General features: G+C 39.6%; 1 protein-coding gene across 7 annotated transcripts in view; it reads right to left on the bottom strand.

The window, feature by feature from the left end:
- Positions 1 to 947: 947 nt before the first annotated feature.
- MAP3K1 (mitogen-activated protein kinase kinase kinase 1) overlaps positions 948 to 15,082 on the bottom strand; it is a 40,275-nt gene continuing 26,140 nt past the window's right edge. For 5 of the 7 annotated variants that reach the window (XM_019532091.1, XM_019532094.1, XM_019532090.1 and 2 more), the window contains exons 16-20: positions 11,134 to 11,296; positions 8,340 to 8,471; positions 5,631 to 5,773; positions 5,041 to 5,172; positions 948 to 3,715 (exon numbers count right to left, since the gene is read on the bottom strand). In XM_019532091.1, the coding sequence (XP_019387636.1) occupies positions 3,566 to 3,715; positions 5,041 to 5,172; positions 5,631 to 5,773; positions 8,340 to 8,471; positions 11,134 to 11,296 (720 nt within the window). In that variant the 3' untranslated portion in view covers positions 948 to 3,565. Of the gene's footprint in view, positions 3,716 to 3,798; positions 4,121 to 5,040; positions 5,173 to 5,630; positions 5,774 to 8,339; positions 8,472 to 11,133; positions 11,297 to 12,895; positions 13,078 to 15,082 lie in introns of those variants that run through there. The other 2 variants (XR_002100409.1, XR_002100410.1) reach the window with 2 other exon arrangements.

The following is a 15,082-nucleotide window of genomic DNA, read 5'->3' as shown; positions in this document are numbered from 1 at the left end:
TCTGGCTCTCTGGCTGGGGGTGTGATTTATGGGGGTCATACTTGCTGTCCCCAGGCTGCAGAACAGCATGTTTTGGCATCTCCCATGCTTCTGGACTTTTCTGGTTGCTACAAGGGGCTGGGATAGACCTTCCTCTTCCTACAGGTAGCAGTTTGTTTAGTTTTGTTTTCCCTTCCTCAGAAGTGTTGCGTTCTGGGCTACAACCAGAGCTAGGGATTTTGACTGTTGGGACTAAAACCTGTAGAGCAGTGGTGGTCAGACTTTTTAGTCTCAAAGCACTCTTCCTTTAATTCACAAAAGTGATAGAGTGGTACCTTGAGTGATACCTCCTTGCTGAGAGGCAAAGAGAGCAGCTAGGCAGGGAGAGCCTGAGCCTGCCCTTATCTGCTTTCTTCTCACTCTTCCTGCAGCACTCTTCAGTGGATCTTGCAGCATGCCAGGGTACCTAGGACCCCAGGTGAAAAACATGGCTGCAGTCTTGCCCTGCTACTCAAGGTCAGACCAAATCACATTTGGGATCAGGAGGGAATCGTGCCCCGGTCAGACTGTTACAGAATGGGGCTGTTTTTGCCCCTCCTCTGTAGCAAGGGACATGCCCTGCTTCCTTGGATTTCAAGTGCATTTTAACAACCCTTGCAGCTGTGACACTGATGGCGCTGTCCCCCTGCTTTATCCTGCCTTGAGCAGAGGGCTGACCTAGACTATTTCCAGCAGGTTCTTCTAGTTCCACTTTTCTATGATAACAGGAAGCCAAGATAGATGAAAGAGCCCAATTATATTTAGTAGGCTGTCTGTGCTATTTGTCAAACAGCTGAGAAAAAAGTTTGAAGACCATTTCACAAGGAGTCTTAGTCTCTATATATTTGTTTTGTTGAAGCTTGTGTGTATAAACAATAAGAGTTGCAGAAGTGTTTATTCACGCTGATAAATTCAAAATGACTGCAGTATCATGAAAAGAACACTTTTGTTCAAAAACTTTTATTTACTATAAAGACAAAAAACACCAAAATAGGTACAAATTATACTATATAAAATTGGTTCAATGGGGTAAAAACTTTTAATTAAAATATCTTGATATATTTAAAATAACAAAGGATACAATGAAGCCAAATTTCTTAACCCAGAGATTTCTGTAAAATTTGCTTGCACAGTAAGGTGCTAATAGAAGTTAGCCCTTAAGCCCTGGAAGTCTTAGGAATCAGTCACATAGCAAATATAATTCCATTGTGAAAGTGAACTTTGGTAGAAGAAAATCTATAGGACACCTGAGGTAGTAGAAACTGGAATAAACAGCAGTAGGCGTTATTTACAACTTAAGTACCAAATAACATTAAGAACACAAAAATAATTACACAATACAATTTTCAGTCCAGCTTTGATCCAAAGAAAATAAGAATATTACATCACATCTGCATTTTAAAAACACCACAATTACCAGCAAGCTGAGGGAAATGCAAACAAACTCAAACAAATGCATTTGGACATCTAGAGGCAGTTTGAGTCTGAAATGTGGTAGGTATGGTGATCTATAAAGTAATACTGATTAGCTGAGGTTCATCAGTTTATATAGTTTTACATTTATGCCAGAAACAGTATTAATCTAGCAATTTATTTTTCCAGTACATAAATTGGCAAGAGTGCATCCTTTAAAGCTTGCACATAAAAATGACTGGGAACCAATCTTATCAGAATCATGAAAAATTCAAAAGCGGTCGAAACCCCCCCAACAAAAACAAACAAAACAAAGAAAATCAAGTACAAAACAGAGCTACCAAACTTCACATTTCGGCACTTTAATTTTCCTTTTAACTCTTCAAAGTTTGTCAAACTTCCAAAAAATAAAATAAAATAAAAAGGAATGTAAAATTTCAAAAAGAAATACACATTCACATCTAATGACACGGCTTTTTATTTATATGAGCATTATTATTCCTGTAAACGTCTCTTAAACTTGTTCTTTTTCCAATTTGTGTATCGTTGTACATTTTTAATGTACTATAGCTTATTTAGTTTGTCCTGAGTCTTTTAAAATAACCAATTCTATTTCAGTCCAACAATTCAACTGGCTTCTGAAGAGTTAAAACTTGAACAGTTATTTAAAAAAATGAATTAAAACAATCAGTACTCATTTAAAAAGACCCCCTTAAAAAGCAAAAGAACAGCTGCCATTTTCCTTCAGAATCCATGCATCAGAATCTGAAAGCCTGTCTTTAAAACAATTAAAAACCTTTAAAGGAAACACCTGTTAAAAAACAAGAAAGTTCCATACAACAGGTGAAGCTTTACTTCACATTTTACCTTAACTTGCTTTTCAAATTGAGGATCATTTCCTGTTAAAAACAACACTCTTATTACACTTAATAGTGGTAAGAGACTTCCAAATTACATTAACACCAGTTGCTTCTGTACATGGGTGATGTATGGCAGAAGGAAAACAGCAGTTAAAACTTGGTATCAGTAATGAATGTGAAAACAGTGTTGTCACAAAGTAAGATTTGATTTAGACCTTGCTTCTGCCTCTACTGACGTTAAGGGGCAAAGCTCCCTTTGACTTTCAAGGGAGCTGCGATGGAGGCCTTTTATATGAAGCCTGTCTACATGGTTTACAAAAGGAAATTACTAGATTGAAAAAAAACCAAAAAAACCCCTGAAAAACTAAGATTTAGCATAACCTGGGTTGGGCGTTGACTTATGAAGATCAATCTTGCTTTCTGTATTTAAGTAACCTGTACTATCAGAGCCTGAAACACTGACTTGCTGAAGGTGGCATTTTATTATTTTATTCCAGATTTCAAACAAACCTGCATGAAAAATTCTTGCATCAGCAAGATATTCAGTGACACACAGTTTGCACCTAGTTCTAAAGATTTTTTATTTTATTTTAAATGATCACCTTTCCCTGAATGTTAAATATAATGAAAATATAGAACCGTAACTTCAAAAAGGAAATTACAGTGCCAGCAGTAAATGCACAGTGAACCACAACTGCCTGCTCTCACCTATAATGACGGCAAAATATGGTTTGAAAACTTATCCACCAACATTTGTTTTTGTTACTCCACTAAGAATGTACTTTGTGAAGTCAAAGGAACAGATACAAAACTTCTTTTTAACCAGTGATAAAAAACTGAATGGAACTGCAGAACCCTCTGCTTATGACCACATGATGTGAAATGGAACAGTGATTGCTATATTAAACAGATCCTGAGCCCCTCAGCTGCTAATATTGCTGAAAAAGTGCTCCAAAGAAAATAAAAATCACTTATCTGCTAAATAATCATGCAGATTTAAAGAAAAATGTTTTCTTGTTCACTTAGAGCCAGATCTTTGAAAAGGCACCATTTACATATTTCTGCACAAATGGTGAAATATTGCATACTGAGCTTCGGTAAAGATTTCGATTTGTCAATCACATACTTAGGTAAAGGTCCTCTGCCAGCCTTAAGTCCATGATGTATAATTAAGGCCAGCAAAATAATCCAAGCCGCTGTGCTAAACTGCACTGCGAGGCAAGTATTTCTATAGTCAGTAGCATCTTCTTCAGCATATCATTTTACACAATTAGCTACCATGTAGTACGGAAGACCGGGTGTTTCAGTAGCTCCCTGGATGGAGGTCTGTCCTGAGGCTGAAGTTCTAAACATCGAAGGGTCACATCTCTTAAACCAGGGGACAGATGTGGGGGGATTGATGGAGCAGTAGTTGCACTAGCAATCTACAAAAGAGAAGGAAACATGGATTTTAGGTATCTTTTTCTTAAGAAGTTATCAATCGTTCTGATGTTTTTAGTTGACTTACCTCTTCTGCTGTCTGAAAGGATCAGATCTCTTTTCCTTATCCAGTTTCTCTATGGCTTATTGCTATTGCTGATTATTGTACATAACCACTGCTTTGGACCTCACTTTGGATTTTCTTGACCTCATGTAAAGCGTGACACTTGTTTCCCCAATATATGAATCCTCTGCTATTCTTCTCTACTTCTACGTTCCCACCTTGGATTCTCTCATATTTTCTTTCTGGAACAACCCTCCCGGACAACCACCTGCTGAATGGACTGTTGGTAATCCTTTGACCATCCTTAAAAGCATTATCTGGGCAGATCACTGGCCATCTGTGTTTACTGGCAAAATGGAAGTAAGCATATGGAGCTAATGAGATTGTCTGTGGGTACACTCTCCCTTACATTATCCTGCCAGAATATTTAAACTATAACCTTGAAGGCCCACATGCACTATGAAAAAGTGTAATTCACACTCTATTCATATAGAAAGGTTAAGGTTGAACAGTTTCAACCTTAACCTCTCTATATGAATGCCCATTAATGGAAAAATAGCTTTAGTTATGGTACCTTTAGCAAGATTACATTAGAACATGGATATTAATACTGGTGAGAGATATTACTTTCTAAAAGTATTTCCTTCAATCATTTCATGTCATTTGTTTAACTATGATTTCTATTAAACCTATTTACATTAAGTAAGGAAGTGGACTGCATTAGCAGTCTGGAAAAAAAAATACTATCCTTTTATCAATATCTGTAGATGCAAGTTTATTAAAATCTTTCTAGGCTGAGGACCTGTGTGAATTTCAAATTTTAGGGCAGGATCCCCCTTCCCACCCAAGTTATGCACATTAATATTCAAGTAACTGTTGTATCATTATTCTATAAATTAGAAAAAAAAACAGTAAAAAGAGAGGAAACAATGATGTCACCAAAGAGATATCACAGATCATCCCTGCTGTGCTGTCTCAAGGATGCATTCACACCTTAAGTACATACTCTTCTCCACAGGTTGTTCTCAGTTATTTTGAAAAATGAATCACTAAAGTGGAATAGTTTAGAGCTAAAATGTAGCAGCTCTTTATCAGTGTAGCACTTCTAATAAAAAATTTTTAAAATGAAAAGAGAGTACTGCAATCAGTTATTCACTGTGCAACTCATTTCATCCTAAAAATCTCCACTGCTACACATGAAATTGAGTCAACATTGTCTTTGATGTTTATAATACAAGTAATTTATACTACAATTAAGTACCTCACCTTAAATATCAAAGCAAGATGATTGGAGTGTTTCTCTGCATTCCAAGGTGGTTTAGCACAAGCCATTTCTATAACAACGCAGCCCACACTCCATACATCACAGCTTCTACCGTACTGCTGGCCTCTCAGAACCTAAGAGACACATAAATCAGGACTCAATTTAACTAAGCCTGGGCCACTGACACTATACATACATTGTCTTAGAAACAAGGAGCTCATATCAAGTGAATGTTAATTACCAGTGTTAAATAAGTTAAATGGCATTGCTATTGAGAAGTTATGCTAACATCACTTACAACACTAAAAGTTCTAGGCTAGTCAAATAAAAAGAGACCATCTGATAATTAAAAATAACCAAACAAAAAACAAGTCAGCTTCTCAGTATACTCAGAGTAATAAATACGTAAGAGAAGAAACACCAAATACACCAACAGCACGCCTTTCCATAATTCCTATCCTTTATGCCAATGAGTTTACCTGAAGTAGTCACTTCACTACTGGACACTGATTCAAAGAGCCTTATATTAGCTTTTGGCTATGTTAATTTTTTTTAAAGGAATTTTAGAACTTTTTTAGACTGGTCTCCTTACCTCCGGTGCCATGAATGCAATAGTTCCCAACAACTGTCCCTGAAACTCCCCAGCACCAGTTCCTTTTGATGCCAACCTGGCTGCAGCTCCAAAATCAGCAATTCTTAATCTATGACCCGTGCTGTCAATTAGCAAATTCGCACCTGTCAACGGCATAATAATAAAAAGCTGCTATTGGCTTTCTGTTGCAAGCAAAAACATGACCAGATAGAAAACAGTATTAAGGGTCTGACAAAAATCACATACAAGCACAGAAATCTAGAAGTAGAGCCAAGAACAGTAACTCTGGGTGACTGGTCTCAAATATGCTTAGATAACATTGTGTTCATTGGCCTAAAGTCATCCTAGATAAGTTGTAGAGAAGTAATATGAAAGCATAAGCATTGGAGATAGGACAAATGGAAGACTGAACTCCCAACCAGGTGGGGAAAGGGTGATGACTAGTACTTGCTGCATGCCTCAGCCACCTACATGAGAGATTTCTCTCCCTCTTTGTAAAGCTATATGATCACAGGAGAGCTCAGTGCTATACAGAGATATTAGCTAGCTTGGATAACAGAAGCAACGAAGTCATGTTAGTGGTGCTCCACCCAAGCTAATTAGTCTCGTTAAACTAGTGTGGTTCTCCCTACACAGCATTCCATTAGTTCACATCCACATGAAAATGAGTTCAGAAAAAGGGGTAAAGGAAACATTAACTTTGAAATTTGTTTTCTTAAGTGTTAAGTCTAAAATGACAGTAGGCTGAAGTTAGTGACTAAGTATAACAGGAAGAATATCTTGCATTTAGCTCATCTAACTTTCTCCTCTACATAGCTGGTCTGCTAAAAGATATTACTATAAGGAATCCTTGCCTTTCATAATTTCTGGACCACCAGAGCTACAACACCACTCTTACACTACAGTATTATACTTCACACCAGGTGAAACTTACAAAACATTTGCGATTAAATCATTATTGCAAAAATATTTCTTTAAATATAGGACTTTTAGTTATCCATTAACCAAATCCTTTAATGGAATCAAAACTTCTCACCCTTGAAAAGGCTACATAAAACTGTCTGTGTGTAAACATAGGCACAGGAATATAAATACATATTCTGTCAAAAGTCTGACCCTGTGACTTGCTCAGAATCATAGAATGAGAAGGCCTTTGTGTATATGAGGAAACCGTCCCTTTTATTGGTTTAATTGCTCTTTTTAACATTCGGCAGCATGTTACAATTAAATTTTGTAACAGTGTACATGTTCAACAGTGTATTTCAATTTAAATGACTTTATGTAGCAAACTAAAACACATCCCATGTATTTAGTTTACTATGCAACAAATTACAGCGAAGTTCCTCATGTGTACAAGGGTCCTATCCAGAGAGGGTGGCAGGGATAGCACACTGGAAGCAGGAAGCCTGGGCATGCTCAGGGATGCTCGGGCTTGGCGGGCTTCCAGTGCCCTGTGCACCATCCCCACTGCCTCTTCTGGCTGCCAGCTCATCCAGCTACCCTCCTGCTGCTTTCCTGGAGAGCCAGCCCCTTCCCGGACAGTCCCAGGCAGCGGGGATGGTGCATGGGGCACTAGAAGGCTGCCAAGCCTGATCTTCTTCAAGCACACTCAGGCTTCCAGCACCCTAGGCACCATTAGATCCAGTAGATGCTGCCTGTGAGCTGGGGCTACACCTGGGCAGCTCAGGGGCTGCATGACTTGGTGGCAACTCACATAGGCAGGCTAAAAATCCCAACAAAATGGTAAGGGGCCGAATTTTTTTCTCCCCGCTCCTGGAGCCTGCCTGCATCTCCTGTGGCAGGAGAGCAACCTGCTTACAGGTCACACAGCCCCTGAGCTATGGGGGACTCCAGTGTTTCCCTTCACAGTGGCAGCATCCCTGGGCAGTACCCACCTGCTGGCCCCCCACCCAGGTGGTCCTGGGGGTACTGCCACTGTAGAGAGAAGCACCAGAGCTCCCCTGCACCTCAAGGCTTGCCGGCAGCTCGCACCCCAGTTATGGGAGAGGCAGGCAGGCTCCAAGAAAAAAAAAGGGAGAGGGTCTCTTAACTGCTTTTTTTTTTTTCCGCATTCCCCCTTCGGCAGAGCCTGCCCACTGCGTGGCAGGGGGCCCCTGGTGCTTCATTCTAGCTGACTGGCCTGCATATGTTTGAAATGCCTCAGGATCTATAACAACACCACACTTATTCTGTGTCTGGAGCACTCTGGTTGGTTGTTTCAGTAAGCACTGCGATTGGCTGCCGAGACAACCAGAGTGCCCCGGACAGACAGAATAAGTCTATTATTATTATTATTGATTTGTGGAGCTATTTAAAACAACATGAAGTTACCATATATACCTGAAGCAGGTTAAAGAGAGGAACTTTTGCAGATTCTATTCTACCTTTGGTATTGAAAGTGGAGCAGAAACATTTTCACCAGCTTACTCCAGAAACCAACTCAACAGTTCTTTTAAAACTTTTGCCTCAGGTTGTCTTCACCAAAGTAGGGATATTTGCCTTCATATACCTAAGAGCTACTGAACATCTGGATGAAGTTTAGGGGCTTCAAAGTTCCAAAAGGCAGTTGGATAGTTCAGGCACAGATTGCATCTTCTGTAAGAGTGGATTTACATAAGAGTGACTCAAAGAAACTGCCAAGTCTCAAAAAATCATATTAGTTTCCTTTTTGAACTGTAGTTATTAAACAGCACCTTGAAGGTTTCTTACCTTTGACATCCCTGTGAATAATCTGATTTTCATGGAGGTAAGAAAGGCCACGCAGTAGCTGCTCCGTGTAGTTAATAACAACTGATTCTTTGAAGGCTCCGTATTTACTTAACAAATGAGCAACTGATCCCCCTGGAAGATAAATATGATTAATGGAATATATGCACAAATTATAAGTTTGGACTGCCAGAACTGGAGCCTAATTATTTCTGGTTTATTTAATAGCTACTGATTAAGCACAGCACAGGTTTTTGAAGAACTTGAGGTTGCATATGCATGCACAACTAACTTTAGCACTAATTTCTAAAACATTTACCTCAGTTTTCACCCACTGAATTACTAAACATTTTTTAAATAAAAGTTTAAAACATAAAATTTCAGAAGTTCTGCCACTGGTGGATATATGCACTCCAATTGCTATATTAAGCTCTTTTTGGCTCTTATTGCTGACATAGAAGTTGCTAGTGGAAAATAAACATGGTTCTTACAGTTATTTCTTTTGGGGACCTTAATTTATGCTCCTGCTTATTTATCCTTAAATTGTAACATGCAGAACTACTTCATACTAAAAAGCAGGAAAATGGAAAAAAATAAATAGTAAAAGTTTTTTTCCAAATCATATATGCTAGTATTATGTTCTGTCTGTTTGTCTCTGGTATTCTATTGCATTTTTTCTTCATCCTTCGTGAAAACTTAGACTTCAATGAAATGGAAAGAGCCCTGCAACCTTTTTAAAAAAAAAATCATTATACCATATATTCCTGGTTTATGAAATCATACTTCAGAGGTCCATTCTTCTCTAGAATCCAGCAGGATTATTTCAGGAATATGTTTTCTGCATTATTAAATTCAACAACATGTACTCAAGCTTTGTATGCTGGAAGTCTGATACTAATGAGCAGTCATCTAAGTTATGTAAATGTGTTGAAGTGAATACACTCCCTCTCCTTCAGAGAAGCACAGGAGAAGAGATACTTTCTGGCTCCCCAAATTTACTCCCTTCCTATCACAAAAAGCCATACTATACAATAAATTCTATTCCAACATTTATCAATCTTTTTTTTTAAAAAAAACCCCAACTAGTTAAGCTTCTGGCCCTGACTAATACTTCTGGAAAGGAAAGATTTCTCCCTTTTTATCAGGGCACCACACTCCACTATAGAATGCCAAATGAGTAACTATGGGCCTTCTACCCATTATATTTATGCTTCTTTTAATGTGTTAACGGTTGCATAAATGGGAAGTGCACCCAATTTACGGCACCAGAAAATGGCAAACGAGCCATTAAAATGTTCTTCATTTTATGGATGGTTTGTGTGGCACCTCAAATGGAACGTGTGGCATGTCCACACAAGGGGGCCCTCTGGGCCTGATCTGAAAACCAGCTCCTACCAGGAGCTTCTCTGCCCAGCCTTGCCACTAGAACTGCTAGACCTGAGCTTTAAAGCCCCAGTGGGGGAAGCCTTTCAGCTCTCTCTGCTTGGGCTGATGATCAGCTGATTGTCAGCTTCGGCTCAGACAGCCCTAGGTCTGGAATCAACAATCAGTTGACTGTCCACCCCAGTCCCAGAATAGTCCCAGGCTGTGAGCATCTGGCTTTTAATCTGCCAGTGTAGGGGGAGCCTAGGATCATGAGCACAATTGGAATCTGATCCCTGATTCCATAATTGCGCCTCCTGCCACACATGTGTGGCATGACAGGAGACACTGTTGGAAATGGGGATCAGATATCATGGGGCCTCTAACTGAATGTGTGCCAGGGGCCTACTAAACATGTTTCTTCTAAATTGTACTGAGAAATCTCTGTTAGAGAAAACCTTTTTAAACCAAAATGTCTCCATATATCCCCTCCTGATAATGCATTTCTTCCCAATTGAAGCAATTTTATAAAAACAATGGATATCCTAACTTCCTTCATCAAGATTTTTGTTTTAAAGCAAAAATACTTTAATTTGAAATTATGCAATTCTACTGGGGATAAAATATTTTAAACTGCACCAAATTAAGGATTGTATCCTAGTATCCACATAGGAACTTAATTACAGGTCCTCCCCATTTTTGAGTGATAGTTTTAAAGTTTAATAGTATTTTCACATGCCATTTCCAGTCAGTTGTTTTTGGGAGGTAAATGTATGTGCTGGCAAAACAGTTAATTAGCTTTTCAGCTGAACTTGTGAATTTATTGAAATAACAAGCATGCACAAGTCGTGCACACACTGGAACGTTTTTTGTATGACATATCTAGTTTAAGATTTTCAGGTTTGTTTGTTATAGTAAGCTGATTTCCCCTAAACTGAACAAATAGTCTAGAAGAGGTTTATGTCTGAGAACCTTAAAAACCATCTGCTGCAACCCTGTTCACAACAAGAAATCCCTCCTGCACCAAACATACGCTCATGTAATTCAAGAACCAAGATTTTTGCTAAAACTTTACTTCTAAAATAAAATTCACATAAAGGCAGATTAAGAGCAGAAAAATTCAGGTAAAGTAATTTCTTATAAAATATCATTAAAATCACTCAATTCCAACCCAGCTCCCCCAAGATTATAACCATTTTGTAACTTGTAACTAATTTTAGTGTTGGCTACTGGAAACAATATAAACATTAATAAATAACTAAATGGAAGTGATAATTCAATTACACTGCAGCATGGAAATTCACAAACTTTAATGCTTGCTAGCTAAACTTTTCCAGTAAAAGAAAATTAATTACTTTCTTCCTAGAAATAAAGCAAATGTGCTTTTGCTTTTTAAGTATGACAACCCTGGTGAGATCCAGAAAATGCTTTTTACCTGCCATCCACTCTATAAAGAGATTGTAGTTGCTCTTCTCACATGTAGCACCCAACATTCGAATGATATTAGGATGGTTCAAGTGACTCATCATCCTTATTTCTTCTCTCAGTGCTTCGACTACCTCTTCCTGTTCAGATGACGTGTTCCTGACATACGTCACCTGTGTCAAAAACATTCAGTTCAGATTTACTTCAAGAAGTGGCCTTGAATCTGAAATTCCAGGTTGCAATTACCTAATTATGTTTGGTTTTGACAGCTTAGACCACTGATTCTCACCCAACGCTGATTCACAAGTTAAACCAAGAGATTTCAAATAAAAATCCATACTGTAAAAAACAATCGCTCAGTTGTGATATGAGTTCTTTGCTACAAGAGAATTGCTTTGCCAAAAAAAAAAAAAACACAAGTGAAAGCTAAAAGTTAGCATTTTTTGAGGGGTGTCTCGAGTCTAACAAGGGTGAGAACAGCTAGCAGAGATGGATGGGTTTATCAGTAGTCTCCAACCTTTTTAAGTAGGAGATTACCTTTGCATTTAAAAGCACCCCAAGACCTACTCTGCGCTGTCGTCAGTCTCTCCCCACACCCTGGGCCCAGCAGGTGAGTCTGTGGGGAGGGGAAGGGTGGGCAGACAGAGGCAGAAAAAAGTTATTTGGGGGTGCGCCTCCCCAGCAAGCAAGTCTGGGCATGTACTCAAGGCCATTTAAACTATTCTTGGCATAAAAATAAGTGCAAAACACTCTTAAGTCTTGAGAATCAAAAGCAGCATTAAAGACTCAACTCATTCTTGTGATATATAAATAAATATTGCTCAAGATTCTTCTGTCTCTGTATAAACTGGAGGATGGGGATGGAGATGGGAAAAAGTTGATTTTCCTGTAGCTTTCACTCCAAACAGGTAACACAAGGATGCTGTTCTTAGGCAGTAGCCCCCCTCCCCAACCAACTAACATATAGGAAAATACCAGTAAATGGAGTCCTAAAAAGAAGAGCACCTGTTGTGATGAAAGACACACAGCATACCTCATTATTTCTCAATACTGTATAGCAGTTAACTGCTAGGGTGACAATTCCAGAATCGTATCACATCACAGATTCAGGTTTTTGTTCTATAATCTGTGACAAAAGCTTTTTTAAGCATTCATTTATACAGCTGACCAAATCACAAAATATCATAAGGTTTCACGGAAAAGACTAAAAGAATGACAGACTGGATTTCTGACCCCGCCAGAATTAATTTTTGTCCTTTATTCCCTTTCCAAGAGAAAAATAATCAACCTAAAGAATTATGGAAGGTATGCTGCTACAGGTACAAAGCTGGAACTACAAGTAGCTGGGAGCACGATCCATTCATTGAAGCACACCTTTGGATTGCAGCATAGTCCTCCTTTTGGTCATTCTTACTTTCTCTGTAAAATGTGGACACCACCACTTAATTACCATCCTCCCACACAGGGCTTTTTCAATGATCAAATAAAATTCAGATGATTTAAAAGTTTGTGATCAGCATTAAGACGCATGTTTTCCATATTAATACTCGCTGCATCAGGAAAAAGGGAAAATAAAAGACATATCACTGGGTTTTGATCCATCCTGGAAATTGTCTGGTTTTAGAAAATGGATTATTTAATAATACAAGTCTAATTAAGAAAGGTACCTTTATAATCCTGAGCTACAGTAGAAATGAAACCAGAAGACATAACCCAAACAAAAATTCCTTGGTTTTCCTCATACGGATTCTAAATAATAAAAGGTTACTTACCAGTCACTTCTCCAAATACATTGTGCCTGCAGATCCACAATGCAGGAGTCATGGAATCTTTTCAAAGCAGCAAACTCTTGGGGAGCTATGGGTATGCTCCTTGAGCCCACAATTCTGCAATTGTGCCACCACTTCCTTATCCTCCTTCATTTCTTCTAACTCCAGAAACATCTTTTTCATCTCTGAAGAAGTGGGAGGAGTCAAGGCCTTAAACTAGGCTTAGAATGTAATGCCAGCTGTGCAGTCCTAACTAATTTAGGAATGGTAACCTGCCACTTCAGATCCTTGGAGGCCCTAGAAGCCCTTAGGACAAGAATATATGCTAGCATAGGTTTGGAACCAACTCTTAGTTCTGAATCCTTATTAGGACTGAAAGGACGGTATCTTGCAGGAAATCTCCATGCGCCTTTGCTGATGTTTTATTTTGTAAGAGGAGCTACACGAGTCCAAAGTAGCATTTAGCCCCCTTATCACACTCAACAGCTCCAAGCAAAATAGAAGTATCTAAGAATGTTGGATCTAAACATCTGAAAACTCCCTGAATCTCATATTATTCGCCGGCTTGTGGAAGATTTAAGACTAGATTCCCTCAGTACTGAACCACCTGATTAAAAAAAGAGGCACCTGGATCAGAAGAACACTGCTCATGGCAATGTATCCTAAATCATTCTCCATAAGGAAGCTGTGGTATTCCTTTATCCAAGTTTAAATACTGAGACTATTGGTCCAAACACAGAACTTTGTGGAAAAATAGAAGTAGGTAACATGTTCTATTCTGTAGCAGAGACTTGTGGAATAAATGTGGATTTACCAGTGGACGAAAAATAATTCAGTAACTAGCTGAAACCCACAAAACATCTGCGATTAATTTTTTACTGCAACAATATTTCTTTAAATACAGGATTTTTAGTTATCCTTTGACCAAATACTTTAGTAGAATCAAAGCTTCTCACCCTCAAAAAGCCTACATACAGCTGTCCATGGAAACATGGGCATAGGAATATAAACATATAGCTTGTCAAAAGTCTGACGTTGGGACTTGTTTATAGTCATAGAATAAGAGGACCATTGTACATGTGAGGAAATTGCCCCTTTTAGTGGTTAAATTGCCCTTTTTAACAATTTATTTGCATAACAACATACACGTTTGGTGGTGTATTTTGATTCAAGTGACTTAACGTAGCAAACTAAAACACATCCCATATATTTTAGTTTGCTAGGTAACTAATTACAACAATATTACTCATGTGTACAAGGGCCCTAATCCGGAGAATGCGGTGGGGTTAGTGCATGGGGTGCTGGAAGACTGGGTGTGCTTGGGGAAGTTTGGGCTTGGTGGGCTTCCAGTGCCCCGTGCACCATGCCTGCTGCCTTCTCTGGCTGCCAGCACACCCAGCTGCCCCCCTGGGGCAGCCAGCCCATTCCCAGGCAGTCCCAGGCAGCGAGAAGGTGGTGGGGATGGTGCACAAGGCACTGGAGGGCTGCCAAGCCCAAGCTTCCTCAAGCATGCCTGGGTTTCCAGTGACCCATGCACCACTGGATCCAGCAAGTGCTGCCTTTGAGCTGGGGCTGCACCCACACAGCTTGTACCCTGCTTGGGTGGCCCTGAGACGCACCGCTGCCACAGAAGGAAGCTCTGGGCTCCCCCCGAAACTTGGAGGCTATGCGACCCAGTGGCAGCTTGCGTGGGCAGGCTCTGCCAAGTTTAAAAAAAAAAAAAAAAAAGAGCCGCAAGGGGCCTGATTTTTTTCCCCTTCTTTTCCCAGAGCCTGCCTGCGTCTCCCACAGCGAGGGAGCAAGTTGTCAGCAGGTTGCATAGCCTGATCTGCAGGGAACCCTGGTGCTTCCCTCTGTGGTGGCAGCACCCACTTGCTGGCACCCCACCCAGACGGTCCCATGGAGTACCACCACTGTGGAGGGAAGCACCAGGGGCCCCCCACAGTTCAGGACTTCCCAGGAGTTGAGGTCTGGGTTCCACTCTCAGTTTTGTCCCTTACTCATGAAACTGGTTAAGGGACAAAAGCACTTTAAAGTTCAACAAAAGAAAAAGTCTATATAGTGTACAACACTCAATATAACTTTTTTTCTCTTTTTACAGTGAGGAAGAACCTAGCTACCTAAATGCAGCACTGAACCCCATGCAGATGAAGGATTTGTATACTGCATCTACGGACTATGCCCACCCCT

The sequence above is a fragment of the Crocodylus porosus genome, unplaced genomic scaffold (assembly GCF_001723895.1).
Source record: "Crocodylus porosus isolate Cpor-Errol unplaced genomic scaffold, CroPor_comp1, whole genome shotgun sequence".
NCBI lineage: Eukaryota > Metazoa > Chordata > Crocodylia > Crocodylidae > Crocodylus > Crocodylus porosus.
The sequence above is the reverse complement of the archived record's forward strand: the minus strand, read 5'-3'. Positions and strand labels throughout refer to the sequence as shown.